This window comes from Coturnix japonica, unplaced genomic scaffold (assembly GCF_054131305.1).
Source record: "Coturnix japonica strain WE unplaced genomic scaffold, WE-NBRP24 Scf043, whole genome shotgun sequence".
NCBI classification, from domain to species: Eukaryota; Metazoa; Chordata; class Aves; order Galliformes; family Phasianidae; genus Coturnix; species Coturnix japonica.
This window is the reverse complement of record NW_028188946.1, coordinates 3,684,685-3,705,970: the sequence shown is the minus strand read 5'-3', so window position 1 is coordinate 3,705,970 and position 21,286 is coordinate 3,684,685. Positions and strand designations below refer to the sequence as shown.

General features: G+C 61.5%; 5 protein-coding genes and 2 non-coding genes across 8 annotated transcripts; 5 read left to right on the top strand and 2 right to left on the bottom strand.

Annotated features, from left to right (window-relative positions):
• Nucleotide 1: 1 nt before the first annotated feature.
• BEST2 (bestrophin 2) lies at nucleotides 2–3,140 on the bottom strand. The gene is made up of 9 exons (XM_015850638.3): nucleotides 2,559–3,140; nucleotides 2,346–2,440; nucleotides 1,856–2,089; nucleotides 1,367–1,521; nucleotides 1,213–1,290; nucleotides 900–1,052; nucleotides 733–813; nucleotides 510–664; nucleotides 2–388 (listed from the first exon to the last, which is right to left on the bottom strand). Exons 1-9 carry the CDS (start codon nucleotides 3,074–3,076, stop codon nucleotides 106–108), a joined length of 1,752 nt encoding a protein of 583 aa, XP_015706124.2. The 5' UTR covers nucleotides 3,077–3,140; the 3' UTR covers nucleotides 2–105.
• A 313-nt stretch (nucleotides 3,141–3,453) lies between these two features.
• On the bottom strand, nucleotides 3,454–6,757 carry GET3 (guided entry of tail-anchored proteins factor 3, ATPase). The gene is made up of 7 exons (XM_015850635.3): nucleotides 6,574–6,757; nucleotides 5,667–5,814; nucleotides 5,277–5,425; nucleotides 5,055–5,205; nucleotides 4,803–4,910; nucleotides 4,092–4,289; nucleotides 3,454–3,807 (listed from the first exon to the last, which is right to left on the bottom strand). The coding sequence occupies exons 1-7, from the start codon at nucleotides 6,732–6,734 to the stop codon at nucleotides 3,676–3,678; spliced, it is 1,047 nt and encodes a 348-aa protein (XP_015706121.1). The 5' UTR covers nucleotides 6,735–6,757; the 3' UTR covers nucleotides 3,454–3,675.
• Nucleotides 6,758–6,940: 183 nt separating this feature from the next.
• On the top strand, nucleotides 6,941–8,748 carry TRIR (telomerase RNA component interacting RNase). Its single transcript, XM_015850636.3, has 3 exons — nucleotides 6,941–7,201; nucleotides 7,916–7,993; nucleotides 8,320–8,748. Exons 1-3 carry the CDS (start codon nucleotides 6,968–6,970, stop codon nucleotides 8,425–8,427), a joined length of 420 nt encoding a protein of 139 aa, XP_015706122.1. The 5' UTR covers nucleotides 6,941–6,967; the 3' UTR covers nucleotides 8,428–8,748.
• Nucleotides 8,749–9,388: 640 nt separating this feature from the next.
• TNPO2 (transportin 2) lies at nucleotides 9,389–16,932 on the top strand. 2 transcript variants are annotated; one of them, XM_085531641.1, is made up of 26 exons: nucleotides 9,390–9,564; nucleotides 10,478–10,586; nucleotides 10,988–11,063; nucleotides 11,153–11,302; nucleotides 11,388–11,494; nucleotides 11,596–11,729; nucleotides 11,846–11,927; nucleotides 12,016–12,138; nucleotides 12,208–12,326; nucleotides 12,415–12,475; nucleotides 12,868–13,033; nucleotides 13,378–13,530; nucleotides 13,610–13,835; nucleotides 14,157–14,328; nucleotides 14,719–14,805; nucleotides 14,897–15,004; nucleotides 15,082–15,240; nucleotides 15,319–15,406; nucleotides 15,522–15,620; nucleotides 15,705–15,800; nucleotides 15,910–15,985; nucleotides 16,075–16,174; nucleotides 16,286–16,360; nucleotides 16,447–16,578; nucleotides 16,828–16,872; nucleotides 16,911–16,929. In XM_085531641.1, exons 2-24 carry the CDS (start codon nucleotides 10,488–10,490, stop codon nucleotides 16,552–16,554), a joined length of 2,664 nt encoding a protein of 887 aa, XP_085387767.1. In that variant the 5' UTR covers nucleotides 9,390–9,564; nucleotides 10,478–10,487; the 3' UTR covers nucleotides 16,555–16,578; nucleotides 16,828–16,872; nucleotides 16,911–16,929. The 2 variants fall into 2 exon arrangements, with proteins under 2 accessions (XP_085387766.1, XP_085387767.1); XM_085531640.1 differs by having other exon boundaries at nucleotides 9,389–9,564; nucleotides 12,016–12,326; nucleotides 16,911–16,932.
• On the top strand, nucleotides 12,566–12,631 carry LOC116652639 (small nucleolar RNA SNORD41). The gene has a single exon (XR_004305782.2). It is a non-coding gene; the product is annotated as a small nucleolar RNA SNORD41 (small nucleolar RNA).
• On the top strand, nucleotides 13,902–13,972 carry LOC116652640 (small nucleolar RNA SNORD41). The gene has a single exon (XR_004305783.2). It is a non-coding gene; the product is annotated as a small nucleolar RNA SNORD41 (small nucleolar RNA).
• Nucleotides 16,846–20,873, top strand: FBXW9 (F-box and WD repeat domain containing 9). The gene is made up of 13 exons (XM_085531493.1): nucleotides 16,846–17,019; nucleotides 17,248–17,334; nucleotides 17,656–17,827; nucleotides 17,903–18,268; nucleotides 18,865–19,004; nucleotides 19,072–19,200; nucleotides 19,383–19,495; nucleotides 19,575–19,666; nucleotides 19,740–19,891; nucleotides 20,079–20,192; nucleotides 20,266–20,355; nucleotides 20,503–20,568; nucleotides 20,646–20,873. Exons 1-13 carry the CDS (start codon nucleotides 16,846–16,848, stop codon nucleotides 20,718–20,720), a joined length of 1,770 nt encoding a protein of 589 aa, XP_085387619.1. The 3' UTR covers nucleotides 20,721–20,873.
• The last annotated feature ends 413 nt before the right edge of the window (nucleotides 20,874–21,286 follow it).

Genomic DNA, 21,286 nt, shown 5'->3' with positions numbered 1-21,286 from the left:
GTTATAGGGTTCACTTTTTAAGGGGTTACCCAGTGGTTCATAGCATTGAGCCCCAGTTTAGGGACTTGTGGGGGGGAGGGGGTCAGCATTTTGGGTTCCTCCCACCTACACCATCTCATCTGTGGGGTGCAGGTCCCAGCTGTGGGGTGATTCCCCTTTGATGCTCCCCAGCAGCACATCTGTGTCCACCCCCAGGCTGTTCCCGTCTCCTTCGGTGGGTGCTCCTGGGGGGGCCTCAGCCCCATGTTCCCCCTCACAGCCAGTGCTGTTCTTGTGGCGTAGGAGGGAGAAATGGCAGCTGAAGGCACCGGTGGGGGGGTGTGGGGGGGGCTCAGAGGTCTCCCCTATGTCCTCCAGTGGTTGGAACTGCATCTCTTCCTTTGCCAGCCTGGGGGAAGGGGAGCACCCTAAAACTCTCTGCAGCATTCAGGGACCCCCCCAGCCTGGGATGTTGGGGTGCAGGAGGTTTTGGGCTTCGTGTTGGGGTTCGTGGGGGGGGGAGCACTCACGCCACATCGAAGGCTGACCCACGGAAGCTGGGCAGGCGCAGCTGCGCGGCGGTGGCAGCCGTGTAGGGCGCACGGGGGCTGATGCTGTCCCAGTACCGGTCCCTCTCCAGTGTGGGGACATCCCCATAGAGCTCATCCACGGCCAGCATGGACACCTGCAGGTACTGCTATCCCCAACTGTCCCCAATGTCGCCCCTTCCCCCCATGCCCCTCCACCCCATACCTGGAAGTTGCGGTCAATGAGTGTGTTGGTCTCAAAGTCGTCATCGTCCTCCCCAAAGGGGTTGATGAGCTGCTCGGCCACCTGTGGTGGTGCCAACCCATGTCTGTGCTGTCCCCCCCCCCACCCAGTGCTGTCCCCCCCCACCCCCACCCAGTGCTGTCACCCACCTTAAGCCACCCCACGTAGAAGAAGAACTGCAGGAGGGTGAAGACGGGCAGCCCCAGATCCAGCTCGTGCCCTGCGTAGCCCTGGGCCGGGTCCAGGAACTGCCGCCCGATCAGGCAGGTGGCAAAGAAGGCGTAGACTGCGATGGTCACCACCTGCAGGGCCAGCAGCACACAGAACTCAGCCATCCCTGCGTCCCTTTGTGGCCCCTCCATCCCCATCCGTGTCCTCGTATCCCCTCCTCCCTCCATGGGGCCGCCTCAGGTCCTGCCTGTATCTGTCCCCATCCCTGCCCCCGTGACCCCACATCCCCACCTGTGTGTACACCAGGGGGACGCTGATCCAGTCGTAGTGGAAGAGGAGGCTGCAGTTGGCCCGAAATCGGTTCATCTCCTAAAAAAAGGGGACATAGAATGGAGGGTTTGGGGTGGGGGCGGGGGATTCCTTTGTGGGGTTGGGGGAGTCTCACCTCCATCAGCAGCTTTAGGGTGCAGTCATCGCGCACCCTCCCCTCGCGCCGTGCCTGCCCCACCAGCGCCCCGAACCACATGCAGGGCACCCAGAACTTGTTGTAGGGCGAGCGCAGCGCGTCCAGCCGGCACCGCTCCTCCCGAGTCAGAAACCCTACAGGAATGGGCCCCAATGATGAGACCACCCCTATAACGAGACCACCCCCACAATGACAGCCCCATTGACGTCACTCCCATGATGACATCCCTGTGACGATGTCACTCCCTGACAATATCACCCTATCACCAGGTGACCCCCACTATCACCGCAATCCCACCCCCATGGCACTGCCACCCCCATAACATCACTGCTCCCCATCCCACCCCCATAATGATGCCACCCCCATGACAATACCACCCCTATAACATCACATACCCCCCATGATGCCACCCCTGTAACATCACTCTCCCCCATCCCACCCTTACGATCCCCCCCCGCTGTCCCTCACCCGCCTCTACGAGGTGGTCGGTGGTGGGGAATCTCTTATAGACGGCGGTGCTGACGGCTCGGAGCACCAGCAGAGCTGCCAAGCTGCCATAACGCATCAGCGTGCGGCGCAGGATGCGGCCCCGCTCATCGGCTCCGTGCACCCCGCACCCCACCGCCAGCATCAGCCCGTCTGGGGCTGGGACGCTCCGGAACTGCCCCCACCAGCGCTCCAACACCACGGCCACGTAGAAACCTGCGGGAGGATGGAGGTGGGTGCTGGGAATACTGGGATGGGGCACTGGAGGTCATGGGAGGGGGGAGGAGGGAAGGGAAAAGGGTCCTGGGGGTGCTGAGATGGAGTGCTGGGAGGAAATGGGGGCTCCGGGAGCACTGGGAATGGGAACTGTGAATACCGGGAGGGAAAAGGAGCGGGCACTGGGGTTAATGGGAGAACTGGGAGCAGGGAGTGGGAAGCGAAGAGGGGCTGGGGGTTCCAAGGGGGCTCTGACCGAGCACAAAGGCGACAGGAATGAGCTGTGCTGAGCGGTCACAGTACAGAACCAGCTTCTCAAAGAGGCGCCGCTGTGGTTCCGACAGCAGAAACCTAAACGGGGGGGGATGTAAATGTCTCACTGCTGCCAGCCCATATCCCCCCCCATGTCCCCCATAATGTCCCCACGTCTCCATATCCCACTGGTACCCCATGCAGCCCCATGTCCCACCGGTAGGCCATGCTCAGCCCCAGGTAGGCCCCCAGGAAGAGCAGCACTTCCCGGTACAGCAGTTTGTAGATGCTCCCACGCCACAGCAGCAGCAGCTGGGAGAAGCCCCCGAAGCGAGCAGTGGCCACCCGTGCTGTGTAGGTCACCGTCATCGTCCTGGGGACAGAATGGGGACCACGGGGACCCCAAAGACACCGTGAGCCACAGAACACCCACACAGCAACGTGGGGATGCTGAAGCTTTGGGGACAGTGAAAATTCGGGACACTCAGATGGGAAAATGGGGAGAGAGTGTGGGCAGGGAAGCCCTGGGGACAGCGACCTTGGGGCCATTAAATGAGGCCAGCAGAACCTTGGGGACATTGAAATCACCTTGGGGACATGAAAACAGGTTGTGGGGGGTAACCGGACCCCATGGTGAAATGGGGACAGTGAAATCCTGGGGATGACAACGCCTGGAGGACGGACTTCAGGACCAAACCACCCAAAAGCATTTGCGACCCCCCCTGACCCCCCCATCCCTGCGCTCCTGGCATCCCCACTCACCCAGGACAGCTGAGCCAGGAGTGGCTGCCACCGCTCTGGGGCCACGTCCCCATCCCAGGGCCCTAAATACCGCAGGCAGCAGGGTCGGCCCTGCCCTGGGGTGGGGTGGGCCGACCCCCCCAGGGTGGGTGGTGGCAGCGCAATGTCCCCATAGCCAGTTCTGTGAGGTCGCGGGGACAGATCCCAGCAGGGTGGGGACATGAGGACAACAGGGACACCCCCCGGTGCCTCGTTAATCCGTGCTGATTAATGAGGGTCCCTGCGTCCCCTGGGCCAGGTGCCAGTGAGTGTTGACGTCACAACTTCCCCGCGTCCCCCTCCCGATCCCAAGAACCTCAGAGCCTCTCCTCTCCGCTTCCCAAATTTATTATTTACACGAGGTCACCCTTCTGCCATCCCCCATATTTGGACTGGGGGGTGAGGATGGTGTGAGCACCTGGGGGTGGAGGGGGGGAGCATGGTGCTGGTCAGCCCCACATGTGGGGGGGGGGACAGAGCTGTGTGCTCCTCCTGGGGGAATAAATACCACCTGCCCCCCCCCACCCCTAAAGGGGTTATTTGGGGCCAGGGGGCTATTTGGGGCTGGGGGGCTGGTAGGGGTCCAGCAGGAGGGAGGAGAAGGTGTTGACTTTGTCGGCCCCGCGAACCTCGTGGGGCAGCAGAGGCAGTTTGACGATGTGGAAATCCTCGTAGAGATCCTCCATCTGTGTGGCAGAGAGAGAAGCGGTAACGTACAGAACCACCCCCCCACACCCCCTCCTTGGGTTGGCTGAGAGCCCCAAATCCTGCAGCCCACCCCTCACTGCCCCCACAAACCACAGCAGCTCCCCAAATCCTCTCCTGCAGCCCCAAACTTTGGACTACCCCCTTTTGCCCCTTCCCAAGGGATGCAGTGTCCTCTGCTGTCCCCACTCCCCCATTCTCCCTCACCCCATCACAGCTGCCCCTCATTTCTGCCCCCCCCAAATCCATCACCCCCTCTTGGCACCTGGTCCAGGTACTTGGCTTGGATCTTGTGCCTGGCCTCACACATCTTGCAGGGCCGTTGCGGGTCAGGGAAGACGAGTTGGTTCACCACGATGTTGTGGGTGTCGATGCGGCATTTTGCCAGCTCCTGGATCAGCCTCTCTGTCTCATACAGCGACAGGAACTCGGCGATGCACACGCAGATGAACGTGGTTTGCTCCTGTGGGGCCATCAGTGACCACGTATGTGTCCCTGTGGTGTCCCCAACGCGCTCAGCTGCCCCATGGCATCCCCTTCCCAACCCCACAAATCCCATAGGAATGCTCTTGGACCAGCAGACCTTGGCTTGCTCACAGTGTTTGCTCCGTGGTTTCCTCCATCCCTGTGCCCCTACCCCAGTCTCACTCCATCCTGTCCCCCCATCCATGATGTCCCCACTTCTGGGCACCCCCCGCCCAGCCCCACAGCCCCAGGATTCCCATTGGAATGTCCACAGACTGGCTCATCCCCTCCCCACCCCAGTGTCCCCCCCCATCCCACGTGTCCCCTGTGATGTCCCCAGGGTCCCCCCACGACCAGGGATCCCCTGCCCAGCCCCAAAGCAATAGGATTCCCATAGGAATGCAGCCAACCCGGCTCAGCCTGTTGCCCTCCCCACATCCCCTCCCTGATGGAATTCCCTCCCCAGAGCCATCTTCTCCTCAATGCTCCCCCCCATTCCCGGTGTCCTTACTGGGTCCTTGAACTGCTCGCTGACAGAGCGGATGACAGGCAGCGTCTCCTCCAGCTTGGAGGCCAGCTGGTCAGCATTCATGTCCCCCAGACCCAACATGTTGCACATCTATAGGAGGAGAACAGCTTAGAGATAACCACGGTCTCACTCAGCATCCCCACAGCACCATCCATAGGGTCCCCAAAACTCCAGCCACAAAACCTCCGTGCTCCCACACACAAGGACCCCCCGTCCCCTTCCCCACGCCCTCACCTGTGAGATGAAGGGGCTGATTTGGTTCTTGATCTGCATCAGCCGCCCCAGGCCCCGTTCCACGATGGTGGGGAAGTTGAGCAGCCGCAGCGTGTGCCCGGTGGGTGCCGTGTCAAAAACCACCACCGAGAAATTCATCCCCTTCACCAACCTGCGGGGAACGGGGGGTGCTCAGTGGGACCAAGTGTGGGGTGTCGGCCCCACATCTCGCTCCACGCTCACCTCATCACCTCAGCGTAGCTCATGGCCTCATCGATGCCAGGGAAAGCACTCATGGCCTCCTGCATCATCTTCTTACCCATGCTCAGCATATTGTCCTCCTCAAAGAACTCGTCGGGGAGTTCTGCCACTCCCAGACTGGGGTCGATCTCCTGGGGGGTGTCGTGGGGTTCAGGGGGGGGCTCTGTGGAGAGGGGCTCTTGGGGTGGGGGTCCCACGGGGTGGGGGACTGTGCAGTAGGGGTACCACGGGGTCGGGGTCCTGCAGGGTTGGGGGTCCCATCGGGTGGGGATCCCGTGAGATGGAAGCCCCGTGGGCTGGGGGCCCTTTAAGGTGGGGATCCCATAGGAAGAGGATTGCAGTGGGGTGGGGGTGATCCCCCTACAGCCTCACCATGGCAAAGAGGTTGTCGTAGCCCTTCACTTTGGTGGGGACTTTGGAGAACTTCTGGTCGAAGGCGTCCGAGATGTTGTGAGCGGGGTCGGTGGAGATGATGAGGACGCTCTCACGCACCTTGGACAGCTGCACGGCCAGGCTGCAGCTGCGGGGCGGCGGTGACGGGGGGCAGCCCACAGACCCCCACCCCACAGCGACCTCCACCCCACATTGACCCCTGCCCCACGGGAACTCCACCCCATATCGGCCCCATGGCATATCGACCCCACCCCATATCAACCTCATCCCATATCAACCTCATCCCATATCGACCCCATCCCATATCGACCCCATATCAACCCCATGCCATATGGACTCCACCCCCTATCGACCTCACCCCCTATCGACCCCACCCCATATCAACCCCATATCGACCCCACAGCATATCAGCCGCACCCCATATCTACCCCATCCCATATCAACCCCATGGCATATCGACCCCACCCCATATCTACCCCATCCCATATCAACCCCATGGCATATCGACCCCACCCCATATCGACCCCATCCCATACCAACCCCATATCAACCCCACCCCATATCAACCTCATCCCATATCAACCCCATATCGATCCCATCCCATATCAACCCCCACCCTATATCAACCCCACCCCATATCGACCCCATCCCCTATCAACCCCATATCAACCCCACCCCATATCAACCTCATCCCATATCGACCCCATCCCATATCAACCCCATATCGACCCCATCCCATACCAACCCCATATCAACCCCACCCCATATCGACCCCATCCCCTATCAACCCCATACCAACCCCCCCCCATCCCCCCCCCCCGGTTCCCCCCATTAACCCTCACTGCCCCCCACCCCAACCCACAGACCCTTCCTCCCCCGCCCCCACCTGCAGGTGGTTTTGCCGACGCCGCCTTTTCCGCCCACAAAGATCCACTTGAGGCTCCGCTGTTCGATGATGTTGGACAACGTCGGTTCCAGCGGTTCCACGTCGGGCGCGTCCTCGAACTCCTCGGCCTCCGGCCCCCAGCCACCCGCCGCCGCCGCCATCTTCCCCCTGCGCCGCCGCCAGCACACCCGCCGCTCCGATTGGCTGCCGCACCACCGCCCCGCCACACCTCCGCATCGGGATTGGCTGATCGACCTGTCAATCCGAGGGGAGGCGGGGAAATGCCGCGAGTCGCCGGGCAACGCCATCCCAGAAGCCCCTGCGTGCGGTGTGACGCCATCACGCGTCGCCGCGCGTTTCCCGGCGTGCCCCGCGGCGGCGGAGGGGGAAGAAGATGGAGGCGCACGGCGACGAGGGGGAGGCCCCATCGCCGCCCCCGGGACCCGGCGGCGGAGTGAACGTGTTCGCTAATGACGGCAGCTTCCTGGAGCTGTTCAAGCGGAAGATGGAGGCGGAACAGCAGCGGGAACGCGAAGCGGCGGCTGCGGCCGAGGCCACCGGAGGGGCCGGGCCTGGCCCGCAGCGCTCGGCCGACGGGGCGAAGAGGAGCGGAGGCGCCCTCGGCTTCGTAAGGACGCGGGGCCGCGGCCCGTCCCTGCCCCCGCCACCACCGGGACGGGACCCCGGGGAGCGGCCGGTGCCTCCGGGGGGGGGGCGAGGTCCCGGTGTCACGGGGGGGGTTTGAGCGGGGACGGTTTGAGCCCGACGGGGAGGAGGTTTCAACGGGGAGCGGAGCCCAGCGCGGCCCTTTGGTTCTGGACCGGCCCGGGCCCGTTGCACGAACCTCCCCGAGGCTCCTTTGGGGCTTTGTTGGCTCTGCCGCCCTTGGGGACAAGGGGGTTCTCAGCTCTGACCTTCAGTTCTGCCTCCTGTGGGAGACCCCTGGCCTGGTGCTGCTGGGGGGGCCTAAAAGGGCGACAGAGGGGCTGGAAAATGGCCTGGACAAAGGCCTGGGGGGCACCGAGACCCTCTTGGACTCTGATTTCAAGGCCAGCCCTTCCCGGGGGCAGCGTTGGCTGCTGGGACCCTTTGAAGTGGGGGGCACTGAAACCCGCAGCTGTCAAACAAGCTGGTGGCCCCAACAGCTCTGTACCCACAAAGGGGATTCCCTGGGCTCCGCTCAGCGTTGCCAACCCCTCCCTGAGGAACTGCCTGTCCGTGGGGTGGGATGGACGGCCAGAGGGATGCGGCGGCCCTGACGGACGGCCCTCTGGTTCCGTTGTGCAGGGGGTGATGCTGTCCCTGTGTGCGTAACGGTGGCAGTCTTCTGTCCCTTCACCAGGTGGGCAGGAGGCGAGGGGGGAACAAACTGGCCCTGAAGACCGGCGTGGTGGCAAAGAAGCAAAAGACCGATGAGGAGGTGAGGATGGGGGGGGTGGAGCTGTGACTCCCACCTCAGGGCACCCGTCCCGTGTGGAAGGGGGGGTCCCTCTCCCTGTTGGGATTTTAGCCCCGTTCCCAAATCCATGGGGTCAAACAGCCATTGTAGGGTCCACCTGACCTCATCCCATCAGGGCTGTTCACTCTGCTCCCATTTCTCATTGAAGTTCTTGCACTGCTCCCCTCTCTCAGTCCCCTCTTGTGTTTCCAGTTTGTTGGTCCTGGTGCACCCCATTACCCCCATTACTCCCAGTGCTTCCAGTTCTCCCCCATTACAGTTCTCATTATTTTTTCCCCTTTTCTCAGGTTTTGACGAGTAAAGGCGACGCCTGGGCCAAGTACATGGCAGAAGTGAAGAAGTACAAAGCACATCAGTGCAGCGACGACGACAAAACGCGGCCCCTGGTGAAATAACCACCCCCTCCCCCTCCATCCCGGACATAATTACTGTACATAATTAATTATTTAAGGACGCAGGCAGCTCCTTCCAAGCGTTTTTATATGTACAAATATATATATCCCCATCGCACCCCAGGACTCTGCCGCCTGCGATGCCTCGGGGGAGGTGGGGGGCACAGCCCCCTGCCCACCGCTCACCCCCCCTGCAGGGCCCCCACTGCCACGTTCTCCCCCTCCCCCTGCCCGGCTCCATTTTGGGGTTAGAAGTGGAGAATTAGGGGGAGGCCGATGGGAGCGGCCGCTGCTGTTGCTTCATTAAAGATCTCGGAGGTTTTAGAGTGTGGTGGTGTTTTTGGGGTGGGGGCTGCCCAGCTCAGAACCTCGGCTGTCACCAGAAGTTCTTGTTTTTGGGGTTCTGATGGTGATTTTGGGGTTCTGATGGTGATTTTGGGGGTTCTGATGGTGATTTTGGGGGTTCTGATGGTGATTTTTGGGGTTCTGATGGTGATTTTGTGGTTCTGATGGTGATTTTGTGGTTCTGGTGGTGGGGGATGCTGCCCAAACCTCACTGTGCCCCCTGTAAGTGCTGCCCGCATCCTCTTGGAGCACTGGGGTTGGGGTGAAGGTGGGATGGGATGGTCCTGAGCTTCTCCTCCCCCATTGCCCCCCGTTTCTGAGCCCTCCTGCTCTCCCATCCCTTTCTCCCATGTCTCCAATTCCCCTGGGTTCCCACCTGAGCCTCGTGCCCCCATTTCCTGCTCCCCCAATGCTCCCAGTTCCCTTCCTTCACCCCCCGTTACTTCCAATACACCTCAGTTCCCATTGCTCCCAGCCCGGCCCTATAGCTCCGGGACCGGAAGGGGCTGGGCCCGAGCGGCGCCCACGGGCCCCTGGGAGATGTAGTTCGTAAGTTGAGGGTTGGGCTACGCGCATGCGCAGAAACGCACTTTCCGGTCTAGGCCCCGCCCCCCAACGCAGCACGCACGCACGCAGCCCCTCGCGCTCTCACGCGGTCACGTGGTGCGGCATACGGTGGCCGGCGCGGGTCAGTGCCCGCGTGCCGCGCTCCGCGGGCAGCGCCCGGTGCCCCGCAGGCCGCGCTCCGCCCTCCGCCCCGGAGCCCACCCCGGGCTCGGGAGCGACCCCCGGGAGGTACGAGGAGGAGACGGGAACGTGAGGAGGGAGAATTGGGCCTGGAGCGGGGGAAGGGGCGTGAGGGGGGAGGGGGATGGGATCTGTGGGGGTGGGACGGGGCCTGGTTGGGGGAGTGGGGCCTAATGGGGGGAAGGGGGGGTTGGATGTGGGGGCGAATCGAGGCCTGGGGGGGAATGAGGCCTTGGGGGGCGGAATCGGGCCCGGGGGGGATGGAGGAAGATCGGGGGGAAGGAACGGGAAACGGGGGGGGGGAACGGCGATGGACCGGGGGCGAAAATGGGGCTGAGGGGGAAATAGGGGGAGGAGGAGAAGGGGGGGGAGAACGGGGGGAGTTGGGGCCTAAGGGGGAGCAGCCGGGGGTTTAAATGGGGGCCGGGGGCTTCGTTGGGAAGTGGGGTTAATGGGGGGGATGCTTTGGGGGTTTGTAGGGGAACGGGAATCGAGGGAAGGGAATGGGGGTAACTGCAGATTAATGGGGTGGAGGGGGGAAGCTGTGGGGAGAAAAGGGATTAATTGGGTTTAATGGAGAGGTAGGGGGGCAGAATGGGGCCTGGAAAGGGGAGAATGGGGTCTGAGAGAGGAGGAATTGGGGGCAGTGGGGCTGGGAAAGTGGGGAAATGTGGAGGAGAATGTTGGGGGTTATTTGGGGCTGGGGGAGGGGGGTTATTGGGGGAAGGGGATAAGAGGTTCCAGAGGGGTCATTGGTGCTGGGGGGGGAATGAAGAAAAGGTGAGTGGAAGAATTGGGGTTAATCAGGGACTGGGGGGATTTTTTGAGAGTGGGGAGTGAATAAAGGGGTTGTGGGCATAGGGGAAATAAGGTGAGATTCTGCCATGGTGGTTTGGTGTCTGATATTTGGGGGGGGAGGGGGGGGAAGTTTTGCCACCCCCACACCTGAATTCCCCTCCAGGGCCATCGCCATGGACTGGCAGCCGGACGAGCAGGGCCTGCAGCAGGTGCTGCAGCTGCTGAAGGACTCGCAGTCCCCCAACACAGCGACGCAGCGCATTGTGCAGGACGTATCCGTGGGGCTGCAATGGGGTCGGGGGGTGGGGAGTGAAAGAGGAGCGTGGGGGGCTGATGTGGGTCATAGTCCCCATTCTGCCCCATCTTGTTCTGTCCCTGACCCCATCCTTGTCCCAACCTGCTGTGGTCTTTGCTCCTTCCTGTTCTGACCCATTCATTATCTTATTCCTATCCCTTACCTCATCCTTGTCCCATTTCCTTCCTACCTCGGTCTCTCCCTACCCTGTCCAATTTACATCCCTTCCTTACTCCAGTCACTCTACTCCTTTTCTCTCCCAGTCTTTGTATCTTTCTGTCCCCATCTCTGTCTGTCCCCATCATGTTCCAATCTTTATCCTTCTCCCCCCCCTCCGCTCCATCCTACCCTGCTCCCATCCTTAACCCCACACCACAGAAACTGAAGCAGCTCAACCAATTCCCTGACTTCAACAACTACCTGATCTTCGTTCTGACCCGGCTCAAATCTGAAGGTGGGTTTGCACCCAGGGGGGAATGGGGGGGCTGACAGAGCTCACTCACAGCCCCCCACCCCAAAACCCACTCACTGCCCCTTCCCCAGATGAGCCCACACGGTCGCTGAGCGGCCTAATCCTAAAGAACAACGTCAAGGCCCACTATCAGAGTTTCCCCCCCCCTGTGGCTGAGTTCATCAAGCAGGAATGCCTCAACAACATCGGTGATGCCTCCTCTCTCATCCGTGCCACCATCGGTGAGGAAGAGGGGAAAAACCCACCCCAAACCCCCATCCTGAGCTCCCCCTCCCCACATTGGAGCTCACTGTGACTGCCTTATAGGTATCCTCATCACCACCATCGCTTCCAAAGGGGAGTTGCAGATGTGGCCTGAGCTGCTCCCACAGCTCTGCAACCTGCTCAACTCAGAGGACTACAACACGTGTGAGGTATGGGAGGCTGCGTGGGGCTATGGAGGGGGGGGGTGTCTGTGTGGGGCTGGGGGGGTCCTGGGGCAGTGCTGACCCCCCCCTCCTCCATGGGCACACAGGGGGCATTTGGGGCACTGCAGAAGATCTGTGAGGATTCCTCAGAGCTCCTGGACAGCGATGCGCTCAACCGTCCGCTCAACGTCATGATCCCCAAATTCCTGCAGTTCTTCAAGCACTGCAGCCCTAAAATCAGGTCTGGGGAGAAAAACCCCCAAACTGGGTGTGGAGGGGTTGAAGGAGGACCCCTCCCAGTTCTCCTTCATTAGTTAATGAGTTCATAACAAGCTGTTCCCTCCCCCCCCCAAACAGGTCCCATGCCATCGCCTGTGTCAATCAGTTCATCATGGACCGTGCTCAGGCACTGATGGAGAACATTGACACCTTCATTGAGGTGGGGGGAAAACTGGGCTGGGTGGGGGGACAGGGGGCTGTAGGGGGGAATGCTGTGTTCATTGTGGCCTCCACCCCCCCCCCCATAGCACCTCTTTGCTCTGGCTGTGGATGAGGACCCCGAGGTGAGGAAGAATGTCTGCCGAGCTCTGGTGATGCTCCTGGAGGTCCGCATTGACCGCCTCATCCCCCACATGCACAGCATCATCCAGGTGGGTTTTGAGGGGGGTTGGGTTGGGTTGGAGCAGCTCGTGGGGCTGACGTTGCCTCTCCTCCTCCAGTATATGCTGCAGCGGACACAGGACAGTGATGAGAACGTGGCCTTGGAGGCATGTGAGTTCTGGCTGACACTGGCAGAGCAGCCCATCTGCAAGGAGGTGCTGACGTCCCATCTGGTGCAGTGAGTGTGTGTGGGGGGATCCCATCTCCTTAACTCCCTCCTCAGAGCCCTCCGGAGCCCCTCAGCACTGTGCTTCACCTCCCCACAGGCTCATCCCCATCCTGGTGAATGGCATGAAGTACTCGGAGATCGACATCATCCTCCTAAAGGTGAGAGGAGGGGGTTGGGAGGTGGGGGGTTGGGGGCAGACCCCCCAGCTCAGCACTGGGACTGGGAACACTGGGAGCTGTGAGGGGGTCCCAGAGGTGATGACAGACCCACAGCTGATGCAGTGATGGTGGTTGTGTTCGTACTGTCTGATCTGGGGGTCCCCAAGTAGAGACTGCAGCAGTCCCACAGTGACCCTACAGTGACCCCATGTCCCCCAAATATCCCCCCAGTGAGCCCAGGATGGCCCAGTAACCCCACAACAGCCTTATATTCCCTTTATATCCCCCCCTTATATCCCCCTTTATGCCCCCACAATGGCCCTGTGACAGCCCTACAGTTCTAATGACTCCCCCGCCCCCCTCCATGGGCTGACCCCCACTTCCCCCCCCAGGGTGATGTGGAAGAAGATGAGGCCATCCCTGACAGTGAGCAGGACATTAAACCTCGCTTCCACAAATCGCGCACAGTGACGCTGCAGCACGAGGAGGAGCGTCCGCCAGACCCTGAGGATGGGGAGGATGAGGATGACGACGACACTTTGTCCGACTGGAACCTCAGTATGGGGGCTGCTGTCTGTCTGTCCTCACGAGGCAGTCTGTCTGACCCAAAACTCTGTGCCCTTTGGGGTTGCTGGTCTGTCCCCCACCCCTTGGTAGGGCATGATGATGGGAGTGGGACGTTGCTTTGGGGTGTCTGTCCATCCCTACACCCTTTGCTGGTGGCACTTGGGGGGGATGGAGGATGAGGACAAAGGGAAATCCCAAAGCCTTCATCCTGTGGGGCGTCTCTACTTCCAGACCCTTCTCTGAGGATGTACCTGAGGGATGCAGTGGGGTGTGAAGTGGGGGAGCTCTTAGGGTGCCATTATTAGCTGTTAATGGGATGATGGCTGTCCCCATAGGGAAGTGCTCGGCGGCTGCCCTGGATGTTTTGGCCAATGTCTTTCGGGAAGAGCTGCTGCCCCACCTGCTGCCCCTGCTGAAGGAGCTGCTCTTCCACCCCGAATGGGTCATCAAGGAGTCGGGCATTTTGGTGCTGGGCGCCATCGCTGAAGGTTGTGGGAGACTCTCAACCCTACACCCCCCCCTCAAACCACCCCTGTAGGGTGGGGTCTCACTCCTCTGTGTCTCCAGGCTGCATGCAGGGCATGGTGCCCTACCTACCAGAGCTGATCCCACATCTCATCCGCTGCCTGGCTGACAAGAAGGCCTTGGTGCGCTCCATCGCCTGCTGGACGCTGAGCCGCTATGCGCACTGGGTGGTGGGGCAGCCCCCAGACCTCTACCTGAAGCCCCTCATGACAGAACTGCTCAAACGCATCCTGGACAGCAACAAAAGGGTACAGGAGGCGGCCTGCAGGTGAACCCCAAGGACCCCTAAATCCTTCAAACCTGTTTATTTTATCTGGGGGGTGAGGGCAGCTCTGTGGGTGTGATGACAGTTTGTGATGCCTTGAATTCACTGTGATGCTGCTGTATTCGTACTGTCTGACCCCAGTGTCCCCACAGCAACCCCACAATGACCCCATGTCCCCCTAATATCCCACCCAGTGGCCCCAGGATGGCCCTGTAAACCCACAGCAACCCCCCAGTACCCCCAGTATCCATGATAGCCTCGTGTCACCCCGAGGGGCAGCCATCTCAGCCCTATGGGGCCACTGACACTGACCTCATATCCTAGTGCTTTCGCTACGCTGGAGGAGGAGGCGTGCACCGAGCTGGTCCCATATCTCAGCTTCATCCTGGACACGTTGGTGTTTGCCTTTGGGAAATACCAGCACAAGAATCTGCTCATCCTCTACGATGCCATCGGGACATTGGCCGACTCTGTGGGGCACCACCTCAACCAGCCGGTACGTTGTGGGGTTTTTTCTTTTTGTCCCCTTTTTTGCCCTTTTTTTTGCTTTTCCTGGGGACCAATGATGATGTTCCATGACAGACATTCGAATCCCGAACCTGCTGTGTGGATCCCAATGTTCTGATGGTCCCTGCGCTGAGTGGGGAGTGGCCCCATATCTCCCTTGCCCCCAATATCCCTTGTAATAACCCCATGATGACCTTATGTCCCCCCTAGTGACCCTGTGTGACCCCCTAGTGACTCTATGGTGGCTCCGTGTCCCATTTAATGGCCCCTTTATGACCCCATGACAACCCCACATCCCTGTTTTGTTCCTCCTGAAGATCTCATTATATTCCTGTGTTCCCCATAATGATTCCATGATGGTGTCTCCTCCCTGCCGCAGGAGTACATCCAGAAGCTGATGCCCCCCCTCATCCAGAAATGGAACGAGCTGAAGGACGAGGACAAGGACCTCTTCCCACTGCTGGAGGTTCGCTGTGGCAGGGGGAGGATTCAGGTTGGGCCCCCCCACATCAGGAAACGACCGCACCCCACACACAGTGCCTCCCTTTCCCCCTTAGTGCCTCTCCTCCGTGGCCACAGCCCTGCAGAGTGGCTTCCTGCCCTATTGCGAGCCTGTTTACCAGCGCTGCGTCACGCTGGTGCAGAAGACGTTGGCTCAGGCCATGGTGAGAGGCAGCCCTGTGCTCTTGGGGGGGTGTTTGGGATTTTGGGGAGGGGGTGACGTGTTGCTGTTCCCCGTCAGATGTACAACCAGCACCCTGACCAGTACGAGGCACCTGATAAGGACTTCATGATCGTGGCACTGGATCTGCTGAGCGGGCTGGCAGAGGGGCTGGGCTGCCACGTGGAGCAGTTGGTGGCCCGCAGTAACATCATGACACTGCTCTTCCAGTGCATGCAGGTGAGGGGGGTGGGCCTTGAGACCCCCACCCTGAATTTAGGGCTATATCCTCATGGGGAGTCCCCATCCCCAATGCAGGATACCATGCCTGAGGTGCGGCAGAGCTCCTTCGCCCTTCTTGGAGACCTCACCAAAGCTTGCTTTGTGCATGTCAAACCCTGCATTGGTATGTAGTGGGGCTGAGGGGGCCCCCAGGGCTTGGAAATCCCCCCTCAAAGAATGGGGACGCTGTCCAAAAATGGGGTAAGGGGACCCTACCTTAACCCCGATTCTTCCTCTAGCCGAGTTCATGCCTATTCTGGGTACCAACCTCAACCCCGAGTTTATCTCCGTCTGCAACAACGCCACGTGGGCCATTGGGGAGATCTGCATGCAGATGGGTGAGTGCCACATCCTGCCCCACCGTTCCTCTCAGACTCCTCCCCCCATCCTAAACCTGACGCTCCCCACCCCCTTTATGGCAGGGGCGGAGATGCAGCCATACGTCCAGATGGTGCTGAACAATCTGGTGGAGATCATCAACCGCCCCAATACCCCCAAAACGTTGCTGGAGAACACGGGTGAGGGGCTGGGGAGGGGCCAGTTGGGTCAATTTGGGTAAGGGAGGGGAGGGGTGGAAGGTTGCTGTGTCCCAGAGCTGTCCCCAAAACTGCACCCCCCATCCGACAGCCATCACCATCGGGCGTTTGGGCTTCGTCTGCCCACAGGAGGTGGCCCCGATGCTGCAGCAGTTCATCCGCCCCTGGTGAGTATTATGGGGTGTGCGTGGGGGTCTTTATGGGCTGCTCCCCCAACCTTGTGTCCCTCCCCCCCAACCCTCCCACTGCCCCCCAGGTGCACTTCCCTGCGCAACATCCGTGACAACGAGGAGAAGGACTCTGCATTCCGTGGGATCTGCGTGATGATCGGGGTGAACCCCGGCGGTGTTGTGCAGGTGGGGGGGGGACACACCATTGTTTAATCCCTTTAATCCCTGCCACTCGATCTTATTTTGACCAATTTTATGCTATTTTATGCCTTCCCCCCCCCCCCTCCTGTCCTCCAGGATTTCATCTTTTTCTGCGATGCAGTTGCATCGTGGGTGAGCCCCAAGGACGACCTGAGGGACATGTTCTATAAGGTCAGTGGGATTTGGGGATGGTGTGAATCCCCTCCCCCTCTTCCCCCCCCCCCTTTCACTTATTGAGCCCCCCACCCCCTCCTCAGATCCTGCACGGCTTCAAGGACCAGGTGGGTGAGGACAACTGGCATCAGTTCTCAGAGCAGTTCCCTCCGCTGCTTAAGGACCGCCTGGCAGCCTTCTATGGGGTGTAAGGCAGATGCAGGCACTGGGACCAGGTGGGAACCTCTCCAGTAAGAAACCTTTATTCCCTCCCCAAAACTACCCCATGAAACCCTAAAGCCTCCCCCCTTCCTCACCACTCCCGAGGTACTTGGAGTGGGGGTTTGGGGTATAAATGGACACTGCACCAAAATATCCCCAGACCATCCCTAAAAGCTGCTCCCCCCCAGAACCCCACCGACTCCCAAAGCTGCAGCAACCCCACAGTTCCTGACCTCTTCCCCCCTCCTCCCCCTTCTCCACAGGTCGGCCGTGCTGTCAGGATGGCAGTCGGAGCAGATGCCCCCGGGGGGGGGGGGGGAGGGTTCGGGAGGAGCCCCCCCCCGGGCTCAGCCCCAGCCACTGCGGGGGGGCCCAGATCTGCACCCCCCTCCTCGGGGGGCGGGGGGAGGGGAGGCGGTGGGGGGGTGGGGGGAGGTCGGGGCCCCCCCCTCGAGGTAGGTTTTGGGGTGGAAAACGCAAAAATTGGAGCAAAAATGGGGCCAACGCGGGGTAGCCCCCCCCCTTTCTTTTTGTCCTCTACACAGCCCCCATCCTTCCAACGCATGGTGCCCCTCCCCCACGTAGGGACACGTAGAGACCCCCTGAGCTGGGGGGGGGCGGTGATCGATGCCCCCTCCCCGCGTTTTTTGCCCGTTTTGTTCCGTTTTTTACCGTTTACAAAGTGGGGGGGGCGGGAGGGAGGAGGAGACGCGGGGGCGCCGGGGGGGGGGCGCAATAGGAGGGGGGACCCGGGGAGGGGGCGGGCCCTGGTGGGGGGGGTGGGGGGGTCTCACCTCCCCCCCTTTATTTCCTTCTCGGCAATGAAGTTCCTTCATCATCCGCGCGGCTCTGGGCTCTTCATTACAATGGGGGGGGGGCGGGCGGGGGGGGCAATGTGTCTGCAGCGCCTGGGGGGGGGTCGTTTCCTGTACCGCGCTGTTGTGCTACGGGCACACGTGGTCCCCTTCCGGCGCTTCCTGATGACGTATCGGGCGTCGCATCTGGTTCTTTCCGGCGCCCTCAGATGACGTCAGTGCATGGGCGGCGCGGGTTGATGACGTAGTAACGACAGCGCTTTCGGATGACGTCAGTGGGCGGTACCCCGGAAGTGGGTCTCCCTGTGGTCGTGGAGACGGGGACGCGGCGGGGCCGGTTCGGTGCCGCGCCCCGGGGGTGGGTTGGGATCCGAACCGGGACCCGCGTGGAAACCGGGGGGCGCGGGGGCGGCTTCGGGCTGCGGTAACGAATGTCGGGGGCGCTCCGGTAACGGGCGTTTTGGACCGCTCCGGGTTTGGGCCCGCTTCGGGTCCGGTCCCGACCATCCCGCCCCCCCCGCAGCCATGGAGGAGCCCCCCCCCGCCGACCCCCGCGCTCAGGAGTTCGCCGACCGGCTGCGGGGCCCCGGGAGCGGCCCCGACACCGACCCCGGCCCCGACCCCGCCCCGGATCCAGCCCCGGTGACCGACCCCGCGCCCGTCCCGGCCCCGAGGCGGCCCGCACCCACCGGGGGGGCTCCGGGGGGGGCGGGGCTGTTGGCGCTGCCGCTGGAGCTGCTGCTGCGAATCTGCGGGTTCCTGGCGGCCCGGGAGGTGCGCGCGGTGCTGCCCCGTGTGTGCACGGCGCTGCGGGACATCGCACGGGATGCGGTGGCCTGGAGGGTCCGGCTGCGGCGAAGGGCACGGGGACCCCTGCCCGTGCTGGAAGGTGAGCGGGGATATGGGGGTTATGGGGGGTTATGGGGGCTATGGGGTTTATAGGGGGCTTTGGGGGGTTATAGGGGGGCTATGGGGGGTAATAGGGGGGCTATGGGGGGTTATAGGGGGGCTATGGAGGATATGGGGGGTTATAGGGGGGTTATGGGGGCTATGGGGTTTATAGGGGGCTTTGGGGGGTTATAGGGGGGCTATGGGGGGTTATAGGGGGCTATGGGGGGTTATAGGGGGGCTATGGGGGGTTATAGGGGGGTTATAGGGGGTTATGGGGACTATGGGGGGTTATAGGGGGGTTCTACATGGAGGGTCAATGGGGGGTTGAGGGATGATGGGGGAGCGGGGTTATGGAGCAGATCTGTCTGTGCTGGAATGTGGGGGGGGGGTGATGTGGGAGTTTGACCGTGCTGGAATTGGGCTGTGGGGGGTTATGGGGAGTGTAACGGGGTGTGGGTGACCCCCAAGTTGTTGTAAGGGGGAGTGGGGCACTGTGGGGATGTAGAGACCCCCCCCAGTATTACATCCCCTGTATAACCCCATAGAGGAGAGCATTGATTCTCCCCATACATGTTGTGCCTCCCCACCCCACAGAGAAAGACTTTGACCCTGCAGCTGCCTGTGTGGAGCTGGAGGAGCACCTGCAGCGCTGGGGGGAAGGGGGGGCCGCCATGCACCATTTCTCCCTCGACCGCGGACACTTTGCCTCGGTGGACGCTGTCCTTCTCCTGCAGGTTTGGGGGGAGAAGGGGGGGCACCCCAAAGGGACCCCCCCCCCCTCACTCCTGTCTCCACCCACAGGGGGGGACCCTCTGCGTTTCAGGTGCTCGTGACCGCACAGTGAATCTGTGGGACCTGCGGCAGCTGGGGGGGGCACACGGCAGCCCTACAGTGAAAGCGTTGGGCAGTGAGCCGGGAGGAACGCACAAGGTGGGATATGGTCCCCCTAACGGCCCTGGAACCCCCATTCATTTTTCCCCTTTGGAAAGACTTTTCCTTGCCAGGATTGCTCATTCCCTCTGGGTATTGTTGAGGTCCCTATTGCTCCCTCCCACCTGGGGGCTGTTTTGTGGACCCATTTCTGACCCCCCCTTCCATCCCACCTCCTGCAGGGCTGGGTTTGGTGTTTGGCTGCTGCTGGGACGACGCTGTGCTCGGGCTCGTGGGACAGCACTGTGAAACTGTGGGACCTGGAGACAGAGGGGCAGCAGTGCGGGGAGATCAGGTGGGGCTGGGAGGAGAGAACTGGGTATTTTTGGGGGGGAGAGGTCCCACTCACTCCTTCCCCCCCTTCCCCCATACAGGGAGAGGGCGGCGGTGCTGTGCCTCTCCTTCTGCCCTGATGCCATCATCACAGGAACCTACGACAAAACAGTGGCTGCGTATGACCCACGAGGTAAGTCCAGCCCCACACATATGGGGTGGCAGCACTTGGAGGGCACAGCTCTCACCACCCCACCCCCCCACAGCAGCCCCCCAGACCCCGGTGCGATCCTACAAACCCCACAGCAGCGCAGTGTTGGCGCTGGCAGCCGATGACCGTCTCATCGTATCTGGGAGTGAAGACCGAACCCTGGTGGTCATCGACCGCCGTGCTGACGGCATCCTGCAGCGCCTGCAGGTGGGGCTGACCCCCAAGTGTGGGGCTGGGGGCTCCATCCACCTCACATTATTCACGCCTTGGGGGCTGATAATCAATGTTTGAAGGCTGGATTTGGGGTTTGGGGTGCAGCACTGTTCCCCATCCCACTTTCTCCCTGCAATGCTGCAGCACCGCTTGCCCCATAAGCCCATGTTTTGCCCCACAGCTGCAGCATTACCTCCTCTCCATGTCATATCGGGGGACGCAGCTCTGGGCTGGGGACAACCAGGGCCGGGTCCACGTCTTTGGGAACAGCGATGGCCACTTCCGAGCGGAGCGGGTATAAAGCCACACATAGGGCTGGTAGGGGGGTCTTTGGGGCCGTACCCCTCCCCTCAATGCCCCCATTGCAGCGCTTCGACGTGGGACACCGCCTGCAGATCACGGGGCTGTGGCAGAATGCAGGATCTTTGTACACCACCTCCACCGACCGCACCATGCGGGTGAGGGACCCCAACCTCACGTGGCGACCCCCCCACCCCACACTGGGATTGAGGGGTTGGGTTGTGTGAGGCTGGCGAGGTGCCTCCCCCCCCAATTCCCATAATATCTTAATGGGGGGAGGAAGAAACGGCGTCTCTCTGTTACAGATCCACGTCCCCACGGACCCCCCCCGCACCATCTGCTCCTGGACGCACGATGATGTTCTCAATGGGGTAAGGGCTGGGGTCACATTTTCCCTCCTGGACGCCCCGTTGTTCCCACCCTCTCCTGATCTCCACCATTTCCCCAGATCAGCGTCGAGGGCGACGTGGTGGCGGCTGCCTCCGGGGGGCTCTCAGTGGAGGTCTGGAAGTTTGGAGGCTGAATGTGGCTGTGACCCCCCCCAGGAATGGGGGCTTTGCCCCTCAACCCTCCTCCCCCCTTCCCATGGCCAGAGATGGGGACCCCCTGGGGGGCAGAGGGGTCCCAATGGACTCAGAGGGTCCCGTTGTGCAGGAATTAAAGGGATTTGGCTGGAGGTGTGTGGCTGTGGTGTGTCTTTGTGGGGCAGAGTGGGGTCAGGATGTGGGGGGGTTTGGGGTCAGGATGTGGGGGTTTGGGGTCAGGATGTGGGGGTTTGGGGTCAGGATGTGGGGGGGTTTGGGGTCAGGATGTGGGGGGGTTTGGGGTCAGGATGTGGGGGGGTTTGAGGTCAGGATGGGGGGGTTTGGGGTCAGGATGGGGGGGTTTGGGGTCAGGATGGGGGGGTTTGGGGTCAGGGTTTGGAATTGTGGGGGTTAGGAGTGGGCCTAGATTCGGGGATTGGGATTTAGAGGTAGATTACGGCGGGATTTGGGGTTTAAGAAGTTCGGGGTTTGGGTTTTCGACAGAGCTCTCCGCCGTTTGACGCTTCGCTTTCTGGTGCCTTTTGACCCACTGCGGCCACCGTTT

Bases quoted from the DNA above. Each gene is read 5' to 3' on its own strand.
- BEST2 (XM_015850638.3), bottom strand. From the start codon at position 3,076: ATGGGGGGGTCAGGGGGGGTCGCAAATGCTTTTGGGTGGTTTGGTCCT. The intron at 1,522-1,855 runs GTGAGGGACAGC...CCATTCCTGTAG, and splicing joins CGACCACCTCGTAGAGGCGG to GGTTTCTGACTCGGGAGGAG. The intron at 1,053-1,212 runs GTGGGGATGTGG...CTGGCCCTGCAG, and splicing joins TCCCCCTGGTGTACACACAG to GTGGTGACCATCGCAGTCTA.
- GET3 (XM_015850635.3), bottom strand. From the start codon at position 6,734: ATGGCGGCGGCGGCGGGTGGCTGGGGGCCGGAGGCCGAGGAGTTCGAG. The intron at 5,426-5,666 runs GTGAGGCTGTAG...GACACCCCCCAG, and splicing joins ACGACAACCTCTTTGCCATG to GAGATCGACCCCAGTCTGGG. The intron at 4,911-5,054 runs GTGAGGGCGTGG...CTCCTCCTATAG, and splicing joins TCAGCCCCTTCATCTCACAG to ATGTGCAACATGTTGGGTCT.
- TRIR (XM_015850636.3), top strand. From the start codon at position 6,968: ATGGAGGCGCACGGCGACGAGGGGGAGGCCCCATCGCCGCCCCCGGGA. The intron at 7,202-7,915 runs GTAAGGACGCGG...TCCCTTCACCAG, and splicing joins GCGGAGGCGCCCTCGGCTTC to GTGGGCAGGAGGCGAGGGGG. The intron at 7,994-8,319 runs GTGAGGATGGGG...CCCTTTTCTCAG, and splicing joins AGCAAAAGACCGATGAGGAG to GTTTTGACGAGTAAAGGCGA.
- TNPO2 (XM_085531640.1), top strand. From the start codon at position 10,488: ATGGACTGGCAGCCGGACGAGCAGGGCCTGCAGCAGGTGCTGCAGCTG. The intron at 11,064-11,152 runs GTGGGTTTGCAC...CCCCTTCCCCAG, and splicing joins GACCCGGCTCAAATCTGAAG to ATGAGCCCACACGGTCGCTG. The intron at 11,928-12,015 runs GTGGGGGGAAAA...CCCCCCCCATAG, and splicing joins ACATTGACACCTTCATTGAG to CACCTCTTTGCTCTGGCTGT.
- FBXW9 (XM_085531493.1), top strand. From the start codon at position 16,846: ATGGCAGTCGGAGCAGATGCCCCCGGGGGGGGGGGGGGAGGGTTCGGG. The intron at 17,020-17,247 runs GTAGGTTTTGGG...CCGTTTACAAAG, and splicing joins GTCGGGGCCCCCCCCTCGAG to TGGGGGGGGCGGGAGGGAGG. The intron at 17,828-17,902 runs GTAACGGGCGTT...CCCCCCCCGCAG, and splicing joins CGAATGTCGGGGGCGCTCCG to CCATGGAGGAGCCCCCCCCC.